The sequence below is a fragment of the Theobroma umbraticum genome, unplaced genomic scaffold, assembly GCF_002168275.2.
Source record: "Theobroma umbraticum cultivar Fairchild unplaced genomic scaffold, ASM216827v3 scaffold_95.0, whole genome shotgun sequence".
In the NCBI taxonomy this organism is placed as follows: Eukaryota; Viridiplantae; Streptophyta; class Magnoliopsida; order Malvales; family Malvaceae; genus Theobroma; species Theobroma umbraticum.
The window spans coordinates 9,246,738-9,263,448 of record NW_018397257.1 but is presented as its reverse complement, the minus strand read 5'-3'; the positions used below and the strand labels follow the sequence as shown (position 1 = coordinate 9,263,448).

General features: G+C 36.7%; 4 protein-coding genes across 6 annotated transcripts in view; 3 read left to right on the top strand and 1 right to left on the bottom strand.

The window, feature by feature from the left end:
- The window catches only part of VLN1 (villin-like 1), a 12,682-nt gene extending 9,438 nt beyond the window's left edge, over positions 1–3,244 (top strand). Inside the window, exons 20-23 of the mRNA XM_021423300.1 lie at positions 535–597; positions 1,484–1,694; positions 2,220–2,377; positions 2,738–3,244. Coding sequence (XP_021278975.1) covers positions 535–597; positions 1,484–1,694; positions 2,220–2,377; positions 2,738–2,851 — 546 coding nt within the window. The 3' untranslated portion in view covers positions 2,852–3,244. The remainder of the gene's footprint in view (positions 1–534; positions 598–1,483; positions 1,695–2,219; positions 2,378–2,737) is intronic.
- A 743-nt stretch (positions 3,245–3,987) lies between these two features.
- On the top strand, positions 3,988–7,756 carry NPC1 (non-specific phospholipase C1). The gene is made up of 3 exons (XM_021423210.2): positions 3,988–5,318; positions 6,472–6,648; positions 7,252–7,756. The coding sequence occupies exons 1-3, from the start codon at positions 4,211–4,213 to the stop codon at positions 7,569–7,571; spliced, it is 1,605 nt and encodes a 534-aa protein (XP_021278885.1). The 5' UTR covers positions 3,988–4,210; the 3' UTR covers positions 7,572–7,756.
- A 3,402-nt stretch (positions 7,757–11,158) lies between these two features.
- On the top strand, positions 11,159–12,791 carry LOC110412171 (ammonium transporter 1 member 3-like). 2 transcript variants are annotated; one of them, XM_089782838.1, is made up of 2 exons: positions 11,159–11,458; positions 11,570–12,791. In XM_089782838.1, exons 1-2 carry the CDS (start codon positions 11,242–11,244, stop codon positions 12,628–12,630), a joined length of 1,278 nt encoding a protein of 425 aa, XP_089638964.1. In that variant the 5' UTR covers positions 11,159–11,241; the 3' UTR covers positions 12,631–12,791. The 2 variants fall into 2 exon arrangements, with proteins under 2 accessions (XP_089638964.1, XP_021278323.1); XM_021422648.1 differs by having other exon boundaries at positions 11,159–12,791.
- A 113-nt stretch (positions 12,792–12,904) lies between these two features.
- On the bottom strand, positions 12,905–15,720 carry LOC110412173 (RING/U-box superfamily protein). 2 transcript variants are annotated; one of them, XM_021422652.2, is made up of 5 exons: positions 15,370–15,720; positions 14,281–14,431; positions 14,001–14,109; positions 13,622–13,856; positions 12,905–13,310 (listed from the first exon to the last, which is right to left on the bottom strand). In XM_021422652.2, exons 1-5 carry the CDS (start codon positions 15,435–15,437, stop codon positions 13,100–13,102), a joined length of 774 nt encoding a protein of 257 aa, XP_021278327.1. In that variant the 5' UTR covers positions 15,438–15,720; the 3' UTR covers positions 12,905–13,099. The 2 variants fall into 2 exon arrangements, with proteins under 2 accessions (XP_021278327.1, XP_021278328.1); XM_021422653.2 differs by having other exon boundaries at positions 14,001–14,067; positions 15,370–15,719.
- Between the last annotated feature and the right edge of the window lie 991 nt (positions 15,721–16,711).

The following is a 16,711-nucleotide window of genomic DNA, read 5'->3' as shown; positions in this document are numbered from 1 at the left end:
AAATTCAATGAAATAATTACTAATTGTTTATATATTGAAATAAAATGAATATATTAGTTAATAATATATTTCACATATTTATAAGTAACAAATTATATTTTTTTAAGATGTTACAATAGTATTTTTATACTTAATTATGAATATTTTAATTTATTTAATTTCATTAATTAACTATGAATATATTTATTTTTATGTACTTACTAATTTATTTGATGATATAGATACGTAGTTATTTATTAAATGCTTACTTGTTTATCTATTAATTATATTATTATGTATCTTTATTTCTTGCATTAAATGGTTTGAACTAATGTTAAGTTCAAAAAGTAACATTAGTAAAAAGTAACATAATAAACAAAGAAGTATTTTATTACTAAGTTTTTCATTTTATTTACTTTTTCCTCCTATCAGAGAATATCCTAGTTTTGCTCTGTGGGAACTTATTGTGTAACTGGAATCTCCATGATTTAGTTATGCATTTTGGCAGCAAGAACACACCCAGTTTAAAATTTTAATTGAGTTGCTGCCTTGCAGATGCATGGCAATTCGTTTGAGCGGAAGCTTGCTACCTTGAAGGGGAAAACATCAAGTGGAACTGTAAGTGACTGTTACTGAGCTTTAATTAGATGTTTATGTATGAGAATTTAGGTATTAGGTTCATTATGTGGGTATTCTTTTTTGACTTGATGTAGTTTCTCCCGCTTGTTTCTTTTTCCTGAGTTTCTGTTGGTCTCTGTCACACCGTTAAAGAAAGAGGATATCTTCATTGATATTTGGTCTTGGAGTTTTGTATGTAGTATGGAATAGACATGACAGCCAGCCAGTTTTCTTTTAGAATACAGAGTAAAGAAACATGAGTTTGTTGGACAGTGGAATCTGCCTGTTCGTCCATGAGTGACATTTCACAGTATGCTTAATCAGGGAAGCTGCTAAATAAGGTCTCAAGTCAGTGGGAGTTTTTCGTCCTGTCTACTGTAGACAATTGGAAAAACAGTCAGCTGTAATTCTTGTTTAATTATTCACTAAAGGAACTAGTGTTTGTGGGACACTTTACTGCTACATATTCAGATGCTATGTGCCGAAGTTACAAAATATTTTATTTATAACTTTCAAGATCTAGTTGTCCCTTGGCATTCTCAACAGATGTTAAGCTTTCTGCGGCCTAGGCAAGGGTGACAATACCTATAGGGTGGTGCAACAATATATGTACTTATTGCCAAATAGTTGTCATTGATGGCCGAAGGCACCTTTGATTCAAATAGAAGAAACCTTTTCCTTGCAAGAATTTTATGATCAAGCAAAACCGAATAATACAACCCTGGAATTTTGGTTTTTTTTTTTTGTTAATCCTTTTAGAATTTATTAGCAAATACCACATTTTGTCTATATAACATATGTTTTACTGAAATACATTGGGATACTTATTTAACTTTATAAGTCAAACAAAATTAATTTTACACAAGCTTCATGCCATACCATTCAGGCACCAGCAAGAAATGTAAGGAAAGCTTACTCCAGGGAAGCCACCCCAGATGGCCAAAGAAGCAGATCTGGCAGTTCAAATGGATGGGAAAGAAGTGTATCTCCTGCATCTAGCAGATCAGGTTCACATTTGAAGTTTTCTGACAACCACAATGTATCCAGCCCAACACCAGTTGTCAGGAAGCTCTTTACGGGGTCCTCTCCTTATCAAGGTGCATTGAGCATAATTGATTTTTCAATGAAATTATTTAGGCTTAAATTAAGTTTTTGTGCCCATATAGGGTAATGCAATTTCATTAGTTCAGAATCTCTACAAGATCCAACAGATTCGAATATTTTAGAACAGGGGAAAAAGTAATGCATCTGATGTAATAGATATAAAGAGTCATTGTAAGTTTTCCTAGCATTAAACCACTCAATGAGTTGCATTCTTACTGAATGACCAGACAAAACTTGATTATGACCTTGAATTTGGAATACCTTAACTCTCTTGGATCAACAACTTGCACAGTTGATTCAGAGTGTTTTAGTTTGGATAATGAAGAATCTGCACTAGGCAGAATGATTCTGACAGAGACTTGCATGGGTAGACTGAGGTCGAGTGACTCCATTTGCAAACTAATTTACTGTGCACTTTATGCTGGGATGCCTTCTTTTATTTATAACTTAGCTATTTAATTATGCTGTATTTCACGTGGTAAAATATGTAATTTTTTATTGAATTACTTTTTTCGCAGATTCTCCAGTAGTGAAACCAAGCTCCCCTTCAACAAAGGAAAACTCAGTCCAGATTGATGCAAGTGAGACCAGTGCAAATTCATTAATATATCCTTATCAAAGATTGACAGTGGTGTCAACTGACCCAGTTTCAGGCATAGATGTGACCAAAAGAGAGGTAACAGCTGACAGTATACAGCTTTTAAAATCTTGTTCCACCTAGTGTTGAAACTTCAAATGGACCTTTTAAGGATACTTAAACATTTATGAATTCCTAAGTTTCAATGCTCTGCTTCGATGCTGCAATTTGAAACAATGTGACTTGCTATTTGCCGAGGGAAAAAGGGGATCTCTTGTCCTTTAAATTTTGTGAAAAAATTTCAAAACTTTTGACATGAGACTGCATGTGAAAATAAGACAACCAAAATTTAGAGATTGAAATTAGCATTTCTTACAATGATAATCTGTTAATCACTGCCATTACTTTCTTCAGCCTATCCTTGAATGCATCTGAATTTGTGGTTACATATTCCTATAGGCATACTTGTCAGAGGAAGAGTTTGCAGAAAAATTTGGCATGCCGAAGGGAGCCTTCTACAAGCTTCCTAGATGGAGACAAAACAAGCTCAAGATGGCAGTCGATCTTTTTTAATCCTCACTAGCTAGACGTTACATCTAGTTGCCCATGTCTTGATCGATGACAGCTTCCTGCAGTCAACCACTCCCTTTTCTCATTGGACAGGACGATGAGCCCTTCACCAGCCAGTTATGTTCCAGAAAATGCATCTAGTATCTTTAGTCTATTCCCTGAGCTTAGTCTATAGTCTTTGGTCTTTGCCTCTCCAGAGAAATCATGGATCATTACGTGAATCCTTGGTTTTCTATGTGGTTTTTTGCAGCATAGTAGATCCCAACGGCTCTTCTTTCTTGCGGTTTCGATTTTTAATTATTAAATTGTTCAAAAAGAAACCAGCTCTTTTTGGACAAGGATAATCATCCTATTTTTGATCTTAAGTTTTGTTTGAATAAAAGACGTGTATCTATATTACTGGGTTTTAAGATTTTATTATTGATAGTGTACTGAAAAAGTGTTTAATTATCTTTATAATTATGATTTAATTTAAAATTTTGCTCACTTTAATCAAATTATAATAAATTGTGTTTTTTTATATTTATATTTTTTCTTTTTCTTTTTCTTTTAACGTGGAATTGTGTCGTCCATTTATTACTGTTGAAAACATCTTGCATATTTTCATCAAGGTTGCTTTCTTTGTTGGTCCCGCAATTAATTGATGTAAGGCATAGTCAACAATGTCGTTGCTTATTTCCGACGGAAGCTACTCAGTCAAGTTATCTTCCATGAACGACTGGTAGACATTAGTGATGATAAAGGGCCATTTCATGCCCTTTTCCATAAACATCAAGCGTTGTATTCATATGCAAATAAATAATTAGGGTGATAAAACAGCATGACGATCAATTATTACTAAAAGAAAACGTCAATTTCAATTTAATTTTATTTTATTTTAAATCGTTTAATTCAACCATCTTACGGATAATTTATTTAAAAATTATGAATATCAGACAAAATTTGTATGCTATAAATAAATATCTTTCCAAGCCCCATATAAACTAGATAAGACAAAATATTAATTTTTAAATATCAAATCCAACATTTAATTAAATGAAAATTCTTCCAAAGTCTCATTGGAAGTCCGGGTTCTGATTCGAATATTCTTTCCAATATAATCAAAGCCTACCCCACCGTGACAGGCCCATGGGTCAGAGCAGTTCCACAAAGTATGGTTTCCGGCAAAGGCCCAAACCATTCTCCACGGGCAGCTTGTGGGTCTTTGAAAAACCAAACCAGAACTGAAGTAAAACAAAACCTCTTTTTTAAATACAGTTTCTTCTACCGAATAACTCTCAAAACGTTATACTGTATTTCGTACGCCTACGACCAAATCCTCGTTCATTTTGCTTTTCTTACTATCTTCACCGTCACCGGAAAATGAGTTCCGGCCGACGAGTGTCCTTCGCCCTCATTCTCTTCTTTTATCTTATAATATCCTCCCACTCTCTTAGTTCTAACTATAATTTCCGAACGAAGCACAAAATCAAAGGACCCATTAAAACTATAGTTATCCTCGTCATGGAAAACCGTTCCTTTGACCATATTTTAGGTTGGCTCAAATCGACCCGACCCGATATCGACGGCCTCACCGGTTCCGAGTCAAATCCAGTCAACGTCACCGACCCCAACTCTCCCGAAATTCCCGTCTCCGACGATGCTCTCTTCGTCGATTCCGATCCGGGCCACTCCTTCCAAGCGATCCGAGAACAGATTTTCGGGTCGAACGATAGCTCAGCCAACCCCGCTCCGATGAATGGCTTTGTCCAACAAGCGGAGAGCATGGGTGAAGGCATGGGAAAAACGGTCATGAGCGGGTTTAAACCGGGTCGATTACCGGTTTACACGAAGTTAGCGAACGAGTTCGGCGTTTTCGACCGGTGGTTTGCTTCGGTTCCCGCTTCGACTCAACCGAACCGGTTTTACGTTCATTCGGCGACGTCGTTCGGAGCCATGAGTAATGTCAAGAAAGATCTCATCAACGGATTCCCTCAGAAAACGATTTTCGATTCGTTGGACGAAAATGGCCTTAGCTTCGGCATTTATTACCAAAATATCCCGGCCACCCTTTTCTTCAAAAGCCTAAGAAAATTGAAACACCTGACCAAATTCCACAGCTACGCGTTGAAGTTCCGGCTCCATGCTCGGCTCGGGAGGTTACCCAATTACGTGGTGGTTGAGCAACGCTACTTTGACGTCACGGCATTTCCGGCCAACGACGATCACCCGTCGCACGACGTGGCGTGTGGACAGAAATTCGTGAAGGAGGTGTACGAGATACTTAGAGGTAGTCCGCAGTGGAGCGAGACCGCGCTTTTGATTACGTACGATGAGCACGGGGGGTTTTATGATCACGTGCCGACTCCTGTCTCGGGTGTGCCTAACCCTGATGGGATTGTGGGTCCCGACCCGTATTATTTCAAGTTTAATAGGTTGGGTGTTAGGGTCCCTACTATCTTGGTCTCTCCCTGGATCGACAAGGCTACTGGTGAGTTTCTTTTGTCCAAGAAAAAATCTTTGTTTATTTGTTAATTTATTTCTTTTTTCATTGTTTTAATGGGTTTATATTTGATGGAGAGATAATTCTGTAATATTATAATTAATGTACTGTTAGTGAATTATAACTTGCTATCTCATCATAACTATAATTTGTTACGGAACTTTTGTTCTTTTAGTTTAATGATTGGTGTTGATTAGAAGCATGGTTTGAAAGTTGAGAGGGCATAGCTTTACTTCTAATTGTTTCCTGTTTTTGATGGGATGTCTTTGTGTCTTTATATAGCGGTTCACTAGTGGGGTTAGCTTTTTAAGTTAAATCAGTTAGCTCACTAAAGGGGGAAAGTCGAGTTGCCCGCATAGTTTTTCATTAAACTCCCTAAAACCCGAGTTTGATTTTTTTTTCCCTGGTTTTATGAAGTGCCGTATTAGTATGGGACTTTGAATTTTGGGTGTTTGTGTGCAATGTGTGGTAAGAGGTCTAGCTTGGACTCTTCAATGGAAAAGATCTTAAGACAATTCATTCTAATGGAACAAAGTATATTACGATAGAAATTAATCATTAATGATGTAACTCATTGATACAGATAAACATAAATTGTAATAGTAGATATGTAAGAGCTCTGAACTTATAGCAGGTAGCAAGTTTTAGCAGTCTATTTTTGAGTTGGCAAATCATTTCTGAATTTGCTTTTATTTGCTTTTCTTTTGTTCAAAAACTGTTGTTTGATATGCAAGAATTGAAACTCCCACTCATGTGGAATTTGAAAGATATGGCTTCTTATCTAGAATGAATGAAACATGTCCGACATCCCCCTGATTGCTAAATCCCTAACTATTTCCAGTTGATTCTGAGGATGACAATTGGCTGTATGAGAGATGAAAACTTGTGTAGTCAACCAGAAGACAGCTCTGAAGTTGAGCTCTTTTTTAGTAGATGCACAACCAATAATGAAATATTGTGTTATTTGTCCAGTGTTTTCTTTTTTATGTTGAAATGATATTATGAGAAGTGAATTTCCGAGAGCTGTCCTGTCAGTCGTCTCTCTGATTTGCTTCGTTTCTTGAATTGCATGCATTGTTGTTTACTAAATGCTGCAATTCCTGACCTTTTGTCTGTTTGAATCCTTTTTGTTTTTGTGCAGTTATCCATGAACCAGTTGGGCCAACACCACATTCACAGTTCGAACATTCTTCAATCCCTGCAACAGTGAAGAAACTTTTCAACCTGAATTCTAATTTCCTGACAAAGAGGGATGCTTGGGCTGGTACCTTCGAGAGTTATTTTAACCTGCGCAAAACTCCACGTAATGACTGTCCAGGTATGCATCAATTTCCTTGATCATAGAATTGAGTTGAAATTTCTTTACATAATGCTTTGTATTTTGTTAATCAGTTGACTTCCTATCATATATATATGGAATATGGTTTTGCACTGTGCTCTTGTATCACTGGTGGAATTTGCTTTGATTAGTATTATGTTATGTGCATTTCCTTGGATTGTATCCCTTTTCTCCTTGCTAAAATCATTCATATGGGAACCCTGCAACTATAAGAGTACTTTGACTGAATGATTCATGCTTTTGAGATGTCGTTTGTTGTAAGGAATGGCACACTGTTCTTTGGTGCCCTCTTCTATTCTAACAACCACATCCTCTCCCTTCGCACATATGGCTGCCCAAAGAAGTAAAAGATGAAACATAATAATTGGTCTGGCAGGAAGATAGTGCAATATACTCGAACAGAGCATGTTTTGATCGTATTATTTTGATTTTAAATATTGAAAGTCTATCTTATGTCAACTAAAGATTTCTGGATGTCATAATGGTCAGATAAACGGTTCAGATGCTTGTAAATTTCTGATCAAATCATTTATTACATCTTTACAAGAATGATTTAGTATAAATCCTGAAATTTGGATGCAGAAACTCTACCTGAGGTGAAGACATCATTGAGGCCATGGGGACCAAAAGAAGATGCTCGCCTCTCAGAATTCCAAGTTGAACTCGTTCAGCTTGCATCACAGCTCAATGGTGATTATGTCCTTAATACTTACCCATATATTGGTAAAAGCATGACTGTGGGTGAAGCCAACAGATATGTAGAGGATGCAGTCAAGAGGTTCGTCGAAGCTGGAAAGGCTGCTATAAGAGCTGGAGCTAATGAATCTGCAATTGTGACAATGAGGCCTTCTCTTACCAGTCAAATTAAGGTAGATCGGAGCAGCAATGTGGAAGCATATTAGTCCCTCTGTACCATTGCTCATTGTAAATAGAAATTTAAACTATCACACTATATACTATTCCCTGCACATATTTATAGCTGATCTGCCAGAGTAGCAGCATAACTGAATATCATTGACACTGGTCAAATATACTTGTTTGTGTATTATAACCTCACAATTATTACATACTACACGTTTCTTTCCCAGATGTTCCTTGATGACACTTCTATTGTTAAATATGTACTTGTTTGGAAGCAATCAATTATTCTCTCCAGTCACCCCCTTGGATGACCCATTGTAAAATGTAAAATGAAGTTGGAGTTTCAAGGATTAGTTTGTAAATGATTGCTCCTTATAAGATACCAGCTACTACAAAACCTGCAGTCTGCAAGAACAATGCATTTTTTTTCTCTTTTTCTGCTATAGTATATAAATTTTTATCTTAGAAATTGGCAATGAGATTCTTCAATCCACAAGGAATTTCATCTTTATATGCTTGCCAAATCTTTTTTGAGAAACCTGTGGAAATTGTGGCATTGCTCTGAGTTTTGACATGATAATAATCCTATAAAAAATCCAGTTTCCTCCACTCTGGTCTACCGGGTCCAAGTTAACCCATCCGAGTTGAAGTAGAACGCACCGCCAGTCAAAATTTCACCCCATTCAGAAACTTACCCTAAAAGCAAGGATATGTAATAATAAGTAAAAGGTTAATTTTTTTTTAATCTTAAAATATAAGGTATTTTTGAGATAATTTTAATTGTTTTAAGCGAAGAGGAGATTTTGGGATAAAAATGACTTTAATAAGATATCCTCATTGACACGTACTCTCATACACGCACATATTGAGAAAAATAATATACAAAGAATTTGTTCCCTCTAATTTTGTGTAAAACATCTATTTTTATTTTCTAGGAGCTTGTGCAAAACAAATCAAACAAGATCATGTTGGAGGAGATGGTTTTTCAGATATTTCAAACATAACATTCAGATTATACGAGAAGGGTGATATTAAACCGAACGAGGAACAGGTCGTGATGAATCCAAAGCTTCGTGAATGATGTGAAACCAAACATCTCTGATACACTAGTGAATCAAAAGGAGGAAGATGAGAATCCAAAGCATGAAATGGTCATGCTACAACAAGCCATATGTGACACAGTTGTGTCACGATTAGGTTTAGAGTTTGTGAAATGCCATGGTGGGAATGTGTGACACTGTATGGTGGGAATGTGTGACACGTCATGGTGAGAATATGTGACACGATTGCCACAAGACAGAGTTTAGAGTTTGTGACATGCTATAGAAAGAATATGTGACATAACAGGGTGACAATATGTGACATGACTTGGAGGAAATATGTGAGACGACATGGCGAGAATATGTGACACGTCAGTGTGAGAATGTGACATACCATGGTATGAATATATGACACACAATGGTGAGAATATGTGAGATGGCATGGTGAGCATATGTGACATGGTTGTGATATGGTAGGGTTCAGAGTTTATGACACGTCGTGAAGGGAATCTGTGATACGACAGGATGAGAATGTGTGAGATGACATAGTGAGAATATGTGACACGATTGTGACACAGCAGGGTTTGGAGTTTGTGATGCAGGATGGTGAGAATGTGTGACACGGCATCATGGGAATGTGTGACACGGCATGGTGGGAATGTGTGATACGGCATGGTGAGAATCTATGACAAGGCATGTTGGAATCGTGTGACATGGCATGGTGAGCATATGTGACACACCATGGCTTGAATATGTGACACGCCATGATTTGAAATAGAAAAAAATGCAGTTAAATAACAAGGAAACCATTTGAACTTCCACTGAATGAATATTATAAGGCCATCGCATTTTATTATATATTTTTCAGAATTTACAAACGTCTATGTGAAGGAACTAAAAGAGTTTGATTCATTCCTCATTCCTAAAGGGACTATAGTGTTCGACTTCTTTCTTTGCAAGCTTAACGATATCACAACAACAATGTCAGTTATCAGTTAAAAGGTCAGTCAGTCTCAAATTAAAGTTTTTTTCTGTTAGTTCATTTTTTGCTAGGTTGTTGTGATATGTTTGTGTTTTTTCATTTGTTATGTTTTAACTATTTTCTTCTTGGTTTTATGGTTTTTAGGTAAATTGTGGAGAGAGAGAACTAGAATATTTTTTTTGCTGACATGGTTTATGGTCGTACCAAAGTTTTGAAGGGGGATCTGTGTCTGCATATCGTGTAACACGACCTACAACATTTGACCCGGCATTCAGTGGGTTAACTGATTTTTGGGGTTTTTAGCTTATTATTTTGGATTTTTAGCGTGTCACCAAATTGGATGTTTTAACACAGTTTGTGTAACGAGTTAGTAATTATAGTGATTGGCGTGTCACCACATTGGGTATTTTAAGGTAGTTCGTGTCACAAGACAGTAATTGTAGTAATTGGAGTGTCACAACAGGGCATGGTTGGCGTGTCACCACATTATTCAGCGTTGGCGTGTAACAACATATGACTTGATATGCTCAGCGTGTAACAACTTTTGACCTGGTATGTTTAGCATATAACAACATTTGACCTAGTATGCTTAACATGTTATAACATTTTACTTGGTATGCACGACCATTAATAACTTGGTATGCATAGTGTGTAACAACATTTATTTCTTTCTTCTGTATATCGTGTTACACATTATGGGTTAACTCACTCGAGTATGTATGCCATGTTTTGCAGATGTAGTTCATACAGTATAATGATCTTGACAGTTTGCTTGTTGTGCTGAGAGAGAAGTGGGCTTTCTAAGTCTCCATTAACACTGTAAGTGGTCACATTACATGCCATGTTCTAAAATTTGTCAATCATTTGTTACACGTCATATATAAAAATGTTACACGTCATTTTCAAAAATATTACACGTCATGTTCACAACACGTTACATGCCATTTTAATAAAATTGTTGCATGCCAGGTGCTAACACATGTTATTTCAACATATTTTTTACACGTCATGTGTATTATAGATGCATCGCGTGTAACAACTCTGGATAATATTTGTTTTAATTTACACAAAAAATTTCAAAAATTAATGTGTTACAACAAAAATCCAATAACATTCTTTGATGTTATCTCTGCTATAGGGTCTATTTATTGACGATAATATGGTCAGATGTCGAGAGATAAATCACAACACGATAACAATGGTGCTCAATAGAAAGTTGACTGAGTTAATACAGTTCAGACAACTAAGAAAGCTGATAACAATGGTGCTCAATAGAGAGTTGACAATGTTAATATAGTTCAAAAAGTTTTGAGAAAGAGTTAAGCGAACTAAATAACTGAGCATTTATTTTTATTTTCTTAATGTTAGAAATGAGATATTAGGAGATTAATTTATCAGAATAGTTTTAAAGATATTTTGATATATTTATATTTATTTTTAAATAAAATAGATAATTTTATATGAGTGATTATTTCTAAAATATAATTATAAAAAAGATTGTTTCTCACAATTCCTACTAAATTAAAAACACTCACAGCTGACAACAAAGCACGAGCATAGCTACCATTCAACGAGTTTACTACAACTTCACATAGTTACAAAACTATCAAACCATTCGTCCCTTTTCCATCACAGTCAACCAATCTCATCTATCTCTTTCTCAAACTCCCTCTTCAGTCTCCAACAAGCATGGAGATCTCTTGGGAGCAGAGCGTTACCTATTCTATCAACACTATTTACCTTCTTTTCTCTGCTTATTTAGTTTTTGTTATGCAGCTTGGCTTTGCCATGCTTTGCGCTGGCTCAGTCGGGGCCAAGAATGCCATGAATATTATGCTCACAAATGTTGTAGATGCAGTTGTTGGTAGTATCTCTTACTATCTCTTCGGCTTTGCCTTTGCATTTGGTGATAGCTCTAACCCTTTTATTGGCACAAACTTCTTTGCTTTGAAGGATATTCCTAATAGTTCATATGACTACTCTTTCTTTCTTTACCAATGGGCTTTTGCTATTGCAGTTGCTGGAATTACTAGTGGTTCAATAGCTGAGAGAACCCAGTTCAGTGCTTACCTGGTTTTCTCTTTTTTCCTCAGTGGGTTCGTTTATCCTATCGTGGTTCATTGGGTTTGGTCATCTGGCGGTTGGCTCAGTGCCAGTTCAAGCAACCCGCTGTTTGCTTCTGGTGCTATTGATTTTGCAGGGAGTGGGGTGGTGCATCTGGTCGGTGCTGTTGCTGGGCTTTGGGGTTCTTTCATAGAAGGGCCAAGAGTTGGCCGGTTCGATGCATTTGGCAAGCCGATGCCCATGCGTGGGCATAATGCAACTCTGGTTGTTCTTGGGACATTTCTGTTGTGGTTTGGATGGTTTGGGTTCAATCCAGGCTCATTTGATAAGATTCTTGTGGCCTACCCTAGTACAACCGATCAAGGTAATTGGACGGCGATTGGAAGGACGGCAGTCACGACCACGTTGGCCGGATCAACAGCCGGAATAGTAACGCTGTTCGGCCGAAGGTTACTAGTGGGCCATTGGGATGCACTAGATGTCTGTAATGGACTGCTAGGTGGGTTCGTAGCGATCACATCAGGCTGCTCAGTGGTTGAGCCGTGGGCCGCTATCGTTTGTGGGTTTTTCGCAGCTTGGGTCTTGATCGGGCTTAATTTCCTGGCAGTGCAGCTGAATTTTGATGACCCATTAGAGGCCGCGCAACTGCATGGGGGATGTGGTGCTTGGGGTTTGATTTTCACTGGATTGTTTGCAAAGGAGGAGTTTGTAATTCAAGCCTATGACTCAGGAAAGAGCGGGGTGGTGCGACCCTACGGCCTTTTCATGGGTGGGGGCTGGGGCTTGCTTGGGTGCCAAGTGATTGAGGTTTTGGTGATAGTGAGCTGGGTGACTGTGACAATGGGGCCTCTTTTCCTTGCCCTTCATCGGCTAGGAATCTTGAGAATTTCTGTAGAAGAGGAAATTGCAGGACTAGACATTTCCAGCCATGGAGGATATGCTTATAATACTTATCAGGAAGACAATCAACCTCGTTTTTATGCAGATTATATGAGAATGCAAGATCAGTCATAAGCTACCTGCCACTTTCCTGCATTCTATTTATCCAAAATTTCATTGGATTACTACAAATCCAAAGTGAAAGTTTACCATCAACTTGATTTGTTAAGGTGTGTAAACATAATAATATTTTCCAAATCAAAGTCATAGCAGTTTGCTGTTAAAATTTGGCAGGGCACTGGCAATCTTGTTATTCTTTGATCTCCTCATTGAATTACATATTGAGAAATAATGTTTATACTTGAAAATCATACACCCATTTCAAAAATTTTATGCAACAAAAACAATAGAATTCAGATAAGCATTCCTTATCTGATGAAGTAAGGATTTCTATTAGGAAAAAGAAAAAAGACACATTTTGAAGCCAGTCGGAGTCAGAAGGCCAAAGCCTGAGTATTTACATTTCAAAATGGTAATTTATCATATGGATATACAGCCATGCTAGTTATATACAGGCAGTTATCATTGCCCTGCATGAAAGCACTCACCGAACATGAACATCATAGGGAACGAATACAGGATCTGGGACAACAAGAGGCAATTTCTCGACGTACATGAAGAGCCTCTTACAATTCTCTCTCAAAATAGATGATAAATCAACAAGATCACTCTTATCTGTGTAAATCCAAAGGTCACCAGAGTTGACCCTTTTCAGACTATCCCGACAAAAGGGACATGATTGCGACCGGCCATGCCTGAAATTGACAGGAAATACAACAGCATCAGGTCACTTGCAAAGGAAGAGTGGAACATGAACCATGAACCTATAACAGAATGCAAACATTAACCTTAAATGCAGTAAAACTGGCTAGTCACCCTCATGAATGGTAACTGCCCATACCCGTAGTACTATTGCTGAAGAAATAAAAAGGCTCCACTCAAGAATGTAAGATGCACACCACCATCAACCGAAAGAACAGTTCAACTGATAGGGCATGATTATCATGTGGCTATATATAATAGTAAAACACTATCAAGTTGTACTCAGATAAAAGGAAAAACTTACCAATCCCGATAACACTTCAAACACAGAGAATGGCTGCAATTAGGCAATACAACCATGCTGTTCATCTCCATGCAAATCCCACACTCCTCTTCCCTTTCTATGTCAATTTCAGAGAGCTTCCCCTTTTCAAATTCATCCTTCCTCCGGTACCTCATGGTACACACTTCTTTCTGTTTCCTATCTTCCAAATCGGTGATACCTCTTTGAAGTTGCAATAAAGAAGGAAATATCAGAGCTGTTTACCCAAAAACAAACTAGTGAGACAGATTTCACTTCAATTGAGCTAAACAATGCTGTCAGCGCAAACAATTATAAAACAGAGAGAGAGTAAGACTAAGCATTTCTAACAAAATTTATGACTTCTCAAATTCGCACTCACCATAAAATTCTCTAATGCTGGCTTTCCTCTCATAAACAGACATGGTGGTCTTGCCATCAGCATATGTCTGCATCAGTTCACCAGATTGCCACAGCCCAATTGTAAGCAACTATTAGGTAAGAGATTACAATTTGATCAAGTTAAAAGAAAGGGTGAAAGACTTGGTGGAGGGCAGGAACTCTTGAGAAGTAGGGGTGGAGGTGTTAAATGAAACACAAACAAACAATTCCAAGAGCAAAAGATAATCTCGCTGAAAATTATATGGTGGAAAGAAATATACCATATAAATAAGTATTCTGAGCAAACCAAGGGCACCAGCAAGTTGACAATCAGTCCACTGAACAAGGAAAAGGAAAAACTGGGCTGCTGGACTGTAGGACAGTCTCATTTGAAGACGTGCTCCATCTTTCTCCCTTGGATGATCTAAAGCCCTGAAATCAGTTGAGAAAAAGCAGGCAAAAGTACAGGATTAACCATCAAGCAGTGCCAATAATAAAGGAAAAAGAATTTAAAATAGAATGTCTTTATTCATAATCTTTGACATTAGGCTTAAGAATATTTCAGTCATTCAGTTGGTTCTCCATTACTTACATATACAACTTAAGGACACTGTTTCACTAATCCTATCAATCAGACACAGAAAAAAAATTCCCCCATTGTAGGCTATCCAAAACAAAACAAAGAATTCCTCCATCATCTTGCAGGTTACCACGGATCCAATATCCTTGCACTGGCCTTCACCACATATAACAGAAATCCAGCCCTTACTACCATGAAACAGAAGGAACCACATTCTAAAATATATATCTTCCAAGAAAAGCAAACATACAGTCCACGGTCGATGTAAATTATCAACAAACCCGAAAGAAAAAAAGTGTAAAGCTTAAATCATTTAGAATCAAGGGATACCCTTCACTCAGCTCTCTTTCTTGGCTTAGAATGTTTCATTTGTTTATGCGATCATGCCTTCACAACACCACCTAGAAACGCTTCCTTCCCTATAATCTATCTCTACAATTCATAATGCAACAGGTGTTTGACTAGACATTTTAAACCCACTCTTAGTTAAACCACAATGTGACCTTGGAGGAATGTTCAGAACTTCTATAATCTGTTAAGAATCTAGCATTGTCAAACACAAAGTACACAAACAATCAACCCCAACGAAAGTCAACAACAAAAGGAGCAGACCCCCATAAAATTTTATTCAAAGTTTGGCCCTTTTTAGAGCAGAAAGTTCCTTTTTGAGGGGAAGAAGGAATCTAAATTCATAGAAAAAGTTAAATAAAAAACCCAGCAATAAAAAAAAATTCAAACAGAAAAGCAAAACAAGGTACATAATCGAATAAAAAAGATAAAAGAGATATACAGAGTATTAGCGTGTTGAATATCAGCTTCGAGCGCTTTGAGTGAATCCTTGAAAGACGACTTTCCCATGACCAGGTATTTTCCGAGAAAATTATTCCCATCAAACAAAAAAATCCTCAGGAAAAACAAATATCTTCAACTCCAAATATACCTCCAATTATCCGAACCAAAAAAGGGAGAAATAAATTGGTATTTTTGGAATTTTCGACAAAAACCTCGTAACCAGCGACGAATTTAACTGCAGTTTCCAAACACTGTCAGTTACGACTTCTTGAAGCTAAGGGAGAAGGGTTCTGAAATTACGATGTTGTCCTCAGATGAACCTAATCCAGTATGGATCGCCTATTGTCAGTCTCTTCGGCATTCTGTTTTAAAAAGCCAATGACGCGGAAGGAAAAGACAAAATGGAAGGGTTTTATGGCCCCACCTGATGGTGATGTGGCGAGACACTATTGGTGAATGAATGGAAAAGGCTTACGGTTGTCAGTAGAGAATCTGCTCAACCTGGTGGCGGCGCCTAAAGTTTTAAAAACCAGGGACCAGCTGAATAAATGGCGCACCATACGAGATTATGGTTTAATTATGGGTTTAGGATAAGAGATCGTAAGCCTGCTCACCTGCTTAGAATTTTGGTAAGTTAAGGCATGACAGATTTTTAGAATAATCAAGTTCGGTTTATGCGATTTTTCACTTAAATTGTGAAAGATTAAAAATATCTAAAACTTGTCACCTTGTATTGTAGTATGGTACAAATGATGGATTGGATAGATATGGTGTGCCCGAAATAGGAAATTTGTAGCATATACTATATATGCTAATTTTGAGATATTTTAATTCGAATTTAATTATTTATATTTACACTTTTTTTTTAAATGCGTTATTCATTATCATAATCACAGAAACTCAAATTTGACTATTTAATTATAAATATTATGCGAACCCATTGTAAAATTTGATTCCATTTAAAATTATTTTTTATGTGTATTACTAATAAAAATTAAACTAATAAATTAAAATTAGCTCATAAAAATTAAAAATCAACAATTAATGAATTTTATTAATTATAAATAATTTATAAATAAAAATAATATTATAAACTAAAAATTATTTTTTCTAATCAAATTCAAAGAGTGAGTACTCGAATCCTACCCATCACAAGATCATTGAGTAATTAATAAGGTAAAATTATATAGAGTACCCAATTATAATATAATTATAATATGATCATTGCTATTCCTAATTATTTGGGTGAAAGGGGAATTGGCTTGAAAACCAAAAGTAAAAAAGTACAAATAAAATGGAAGAAGCTGGAAAGTGTTTCCCTTTCAAGAACTTAATTAACA